Source organism: Myotis brandtii, unplaced genomic scaffold, assembly GCF_000412655.1.
Source record: "Myotis brandtii unplaced genomic scaffold, ASM41265v1 scaffold157, whole genome shotgun sequence".
NCBI classification, from domain to species: Eukaryota; Metazoa; Chordata; class Mammalia; order Chiroptera; family Vespertilionidae; genus Myotis; species Myotis brandtii.
The window spans coordinates 78,458-83,908 of NW_005355708.1; the positions used below are offsets into that span (position 1 = coordinate 78,458).

General features: G+C 59.0%; 1 protein-coding gene and 1 long non-coding RNA gene across 2 annotated transcripts in view; one reads left to right on the plus strand and one right to left on the minus strand.

Moving 5' to 3' along the window:
• GPRC5C (G protein-coupled receptor, class C, group 5, member C) overlaps window positions 1-4,667 on the minus strand; it is a 21,236-nt gene extending 16,569 nt beyond the window's left edge. Inside the window, exon 1 of the mRNA XM_005861948.2 lies at window positions 4,583-4,667. Within this exon, the coding sequence (XP_005862010.2) occupies window positions 4,583-4,652 (70 nt within the window). The 5' untranslated portion in view covers window positions 4,653-4,667. The remainder of the gene's footprint in view (window positions 1-4,582) is intronic.
• Window positions 4,668-4,752: 85 nt separating this feature from the next.
• LOC106725334 overlaps window positions 4,753-5,451 on the plus strand; it is a 16,690-nt gene continuing 15,991 nt past the window's right edge. Inside the window, exon 1 of the long non-coding RNA XR_001361199.1 lies at window positions 4,753-5,281. This is a non-coding gene — a long non-coding RNA (uncharacterized LOC106725334). The remainder of the gene's footprint in view (window positions 5,282-5,451) is intronic.

Consider the following 5,451-nt stretch of genomic DNA (forward strand, 5'->3'; position numbering starts at 1 on the left):
CCTCCGCGAAGCTGTCTTCACTTTCCCCAGAAAGAACCCTGTTGCCCAGGGCCTGTTATGCATTTGTTTATTGATCATTGATACTAGTGTATCTCCTTTATTATTATTATTATTATTGATTTTAGAGAGAGAGGAAGGGAGAGGGAGAGAGAGAGAAACATCGATGTGAGAAAGAAACACCGATCTGTTGCCTCCTGTATCTCCTGTACATGCCCCGGCCCGGAATCGAACCCAAAGCCTGGGTATGTGCCCTGAGCCAGAATCAAACCCCCGAACCTTTGATGCACAAGATGACACTCCAACCAGCTGAGCCTCAGCGGCCGGGGCCTCCTAGTGTATCTTAAGCAGCCTTCTAAATGACTGGCTCCCAGTTACACTGTGCCCTGCTCAAGAGCAGGGACATGCCTCACGTCTTGTTGTGCCTGGCATCTGGCCCAGAGCCCGGCACGTGGCAGACCCATTACTCTATGGTCCAAACAATGGCAGCAAGAGGTGCGACAGCCCCTGGAGGGCAGCCCACTGCTGACCTCCCCCTCACACCAGGGGCCTTGCACACCGTGCGGCACCTGCCTGCACCTGCCCTGCCCAGCGGTACCAGGCCTTCCTGGGACGCAGACAAGCCCCGGTGCCTGCTGGAGAAGAGCCCTGCGCGCAGGGTCCAGAGTCGGGGCCTTGCTGGGCGCCCTGGAGGAGCCTGCCTGGAGTGCGGTTGGCTCCCTAGAGGGACTTCCCTTTTGCCTGGGTGGCAGGAGTCCTGGAGTGCCGTTCCAGCTGGCAGAACCTTTCGGGAGCCATTTCCTCCCCCGCGGAGCAGGAGGCCCACTTCCCAGGGGTGGAGCGCCCAGGGCTGGCATTCTGGGCCCAGTGGAGTGAAAATAGTTCCCTGCTGAGTGGAGGGCGGGGCTTGGCTCCCTGACCCGTAGGTGCCTGGAACCCTGTGTGGTAAACAGAGTTTGCATTTGCCCTTTGCTTGCCCCGGCCCTGGTATTAACTGGTTACTGCCCAGGGTGCAGTGCCTGGCCGTGTGTCCCTTTCTCTTGGGCTCAGGGGACTGCCTGCTTGGAGCAGCAGGTGCCACCTGGCTTTGTGAGAGGACCCAGGTACCCAGGTGGCCCCTTAAGAGGCAGGAAGCCAAGGGGCAGGGGCCGGGTGAGTGAAACGCTCATTCACACAACTGGCTGCCCATGGCTGATCCTCTGGAAATGTACCCGGAAGTGGGCCTGCAGTGGAGCCTGCTGGAATGTCACCTGATGCGGAGCCCATCCGCCCCCGCCCCCGCCCATCCATGGCTCAGTGGCCACTGACCAGCCTCCTGTGGAAGAAGAGGCTGGGCCTCCCGAGCTGCCCAGGCCTGGACAGCCTCCACCCACCGGCGGAGTGAGTCTAGGAGCCAGGGTCAAAGCTGAGGGTCCAGGGTGTGGGCCTCTCAACTCCCTCATCCCTTCCCCCCAAAAACATGCAAACAGGGCTGCGTGTAGGCCCCCCACCTTCTGGTACAGTGTTACCCCAGATCTGAGAACATTGCAGGGGTGGGTTTGCCGTCTACCTCACCTCCAGTCACCCTGCAAACCCCCACAAATTGTGGGACATTTCTGACTTCCTCCGGCTCTCTGCTCACAGCACCTTCACTGGCTCCCACTGCCTGTAACTGAAAAGGCCACACTCTCTGGCCCGGCATTCAAGGCCTCTGCAACCCACACTCCACCTGGGCTCCACCCCCATCTCACTCCTCTTCCCCACAGGAAGTGGCCACTCCAGCCCCAGGTCAGCTCTGAGTCAGGCCACCGCACTGGCCTTCCTGTGGCTTCACTCATGTCGCCCCACTTTCCCCCTCGTTCAGCCTCTTGTAATCAGTCCCCCTTTAAAACCCTTTGCTCTTCCCAGAAGCTTTTGCTGGTGACCCCACCCCACAGCCCTCCATCTCCCTCTGCCCTCCCAGAGCCCCCGCCCAGCACTGCCTCGCACATAGGTATCTGCCCCTTACCTCTGTGGTAGGCTCAGTGGAGAACAGACTGGATGTTATGCGTACCCTTCCTGGCAGCCCATGTGATAGCGCTGTATGCAAGGAAAGTGGGCAGTCCGGCCGCTGTGGCTCAGTGGCTGAGCGTTGACCCAGGAACCAAGAGATCTCAGTTCGATTCCCGGTCAGGGCACATGTCCGAGTGGCGGGCTCGATCCCTAGAAAGGTGCTTGTGGGAGGCAGCCGATCAATGATGTTTTTCTCTCATCAAACGTGTCTATCTCTCACTCCTTGTCCCTTTCTCTCAAAAAATCAATAAAGGCATATTTTTAAAAAGTGGGCAGTACCTGTCAGTGGGATGATTGGCCAAGAACCGAGAGAGGCTCTCAGCTTCTCTAGGGGGAAGGGTCTAGGCTGGGCCTTGCTGCTGCCCTGAACCCTGGGCTCCCTCCGGCTCCCAGAACCCCAGGCCAAGAAGCTCAGAGCAACGCTGGCGAGCCTGCAAATGCAATACCAACCACAGCGGCTTGCCTCTGCGGAGCACCGCTCCATTTTCCAAGTGTCTTTTCTATGCGTTTGACCTTTACAACCCTGTGAGTTCAATAAGGCAGACACCATCTCCATTTTATTGATTTGAAAGCGGAGGCTGAGTGACTCGCCACGGATCAGAGCCCATTTGTTTGAACTCTGTTGGGCCTGCGCTGTGCTCCGGCCCAAGCACTTTCTCATCTCTGGTCGAGCGCTCACCTTTCCTGCCTTCCTGCTCGTGTAGGTACATGTCTTACGTCCCCCAAAGCCCTTTGAGGGGAAGGTCTGCACCTGATCCACCGTTGTGTTCTCTTAGAGCCTTGCCTGTGGCAGGGCCTCAATTAATATTTGCGAGGGGAACGTAGACGAAGCATCTGCGCAGGCCTGCCCAGGGGATTTGGGTCACAGAGCAGGTGTCAAGCAGGCAGGCTCCCTGCTCCCAGCAAGCCCTTCAGCTCCCGGAGCCAGCCTCCCCCCTGCCCCTTCCTCCTCCAGCTGCTGGCCCCTGTGGTCACGTGCTCCCTGTACACGCTGCAGCCTGCCCTGCCTCCTGACACTCAGCCCGCCGCCTGCCTCACCAGACACCAACAGAGCTCACTGCACAGCTTCCAGGAGACCCGCGCCCCCACCTGGGGTTTGAGGGCGCCCCTGACTCCCGAACTCACCCAGGCCCCCCGAGGTGATGGGAGAGAGCCAGGGTGCCACGAGAGAGCCAGACATGCCCACACTCACCAGAGATGGCGCCTCCAGCAGGGCAGGGCCAGCCAGCTGGCTTCTGGGCGGTGTCCAGTCCCAGCTGTTGCCTGTGCTGCCTGGGGCTGCCCACCTTTTTCTAAAAAAAAATCTAACAGGAGAGATAAGATAGATCTACAAGAAAATTACACAGTGAAGAATAAGGTAAGTGCCACACAGCAGACGTGACCTCTGGGGGAGAGAAAGCAGGACAGAAACACAGAGAAGGAAGCGCCTCCAGCCCAGGGGGTCAGAAGAGGCAGAACGGGGACCTTCCATCAAGCTCCCCACGCGTGAGCTGAGTTGCTAGGGAAGTCAGAGGAGAAATGCTGCAGGGAAGGGGTTTGGAGCATTATTCTAACGGCAGGGGGGAGCCACGGAAGGCTGTTCTGTTGCCTGATGGCGGCATAACCAGGGTTGTGCTTTAAGATTTGAATCTGGCACACGGCACAGACAAGCGATTTGCTGAGGACACATTCATCCGGTTGAAAGATCCAGATCCAAGGTAAGCCGGAATGGGCCGATCCGAGAGCTCCTTTCCAAAATAAGATCCACGGCCTGGGTGGACGTGGGAGGAAGGATGCTAAGCCGATGCCACAAGTTCAAGTCTGACAACAGCCACGTCTTTACGAAAACACCACACCACGCCACATTTAGCCCTGCGACCCTTATAGGCCACTCCTTCTCGATCCATCCTGCTCTTAGATCCATACTGCCTGTACCCCTGGGCCAGGGCCATCCCCTGCAAGTCTCCCCTCGGTGGCCCCAACATGGGGATTTCCAGGGAAGGAAACAGGAACGCGCCCCTCCTCCCCATCCAGGTAACATGAGGCCTTGAAACTTGCCATCCCCAGAGGCAACACATCTTCCCGCCCTGACAGGTCTCCTGTCTCCCACTCCCTGGCAAAAGCAAGGGCGAGCGGGGAGACAAGAATACACTGACTCGGTGGGGAAATTGGGCCGGGTGGACCCGGCTCTTGTCCACCGCCCAGGACAGCGACCCCCGGAAGCCAGCAGGAGACTGGGTGACGGTAACTCAGAAGAGTTTGACCTCCAGGAGTGCAGATTGACCCTTTAAGATGGTGAAGGGGGAACGGACTTCAATGAAACGAACCCAGCTCTGCCTGGGGACTCTCCCTCCCATGGGTCCCTAGAGCCTGTTCTGCGAGGCTGAGCCTTCTGAGACCTGAGTGTGGGAATCGTGTGTGCTCATGTCTCCCCTACCAGACTCCGAGGTCTGAGGGTCGCGAGCAAGATACACTGAACGCCTTGCCTTGGACACGGCGGGCACCTGAAATCACTCACTGGACGGACTCTGCCCACTTCCCTGCCAGCCCTGCCTCCTTCCTTTCGGGGTCACACCTTCTGCTTCACGGTTCTCGGTGGGACCCAGGAGGGGACCCTCCCTCTGCTTCCTGAGTTTCCCCCACATCTCCCGGCCCCAGCCTCCGATAGATTCTTTTCTGGACCAAAGGGCCCCGTTGCGTCATGCGCTCCCTGCCATCAGCCATACAAGTATCTTTAATCACCTCTGAAACCAGCCTCTCCCCAGGCTCAGCCACTCTGCCCAACCCAGTTCCAGAATCCCCTTCTGCCCGCTTTCCCCCTTGGGGGAGCAGAGAGGCCTCGGAAGGCCAGTGGGTTCAGGGCCCAGCCAGCCCCGACTGGCTTCACCCAGTAAGGATGCGGCGCCTCCCCACTTTCCAGCAACCAATTTCCTCCCCTTCGCCCTCAATTCACATAAAGGCCTGAGAGCCACCCCCAAAAGAGCACCCCACGCTTCACATCCCGCGCCCATGGGTCTCCCAGGCTCAGGAGTAACAGAGATACAGCCCTGGCCAGGTTACCTCCCAAGAGGGCGGTGACCCTTAGAGCGCCCTCCGGAGGCACCAGGCTCCCCGAGGAGTGACCCTGAGCATCCTCCTTCCTCCCGGGCCTGCCGCCACTCAGCAGCCGTCAGGAGGGGCGGATGGACCCACTGACAGCCCTCCCGCCTCCTCCCCTTCTCCCATCCATCCTCCCTCCTCTCCGGTGCCTGGAAGGAGCTACCTCAGTGTCCAGGTGTGTGAGTGTGTTGGGGAGGAGGGAGGATTTTGGGGGGTTTCCTGGAACCCCAGCCTAGACCTCCACACGGGTGCGCATTTGGGCCAAAATTCCAGAGCGTTCCGAAACTTGGAAGTCCCCCATCCAAAGGTCTGCTCTGGAACTGTCACTCTGGAATGTGCCCTACC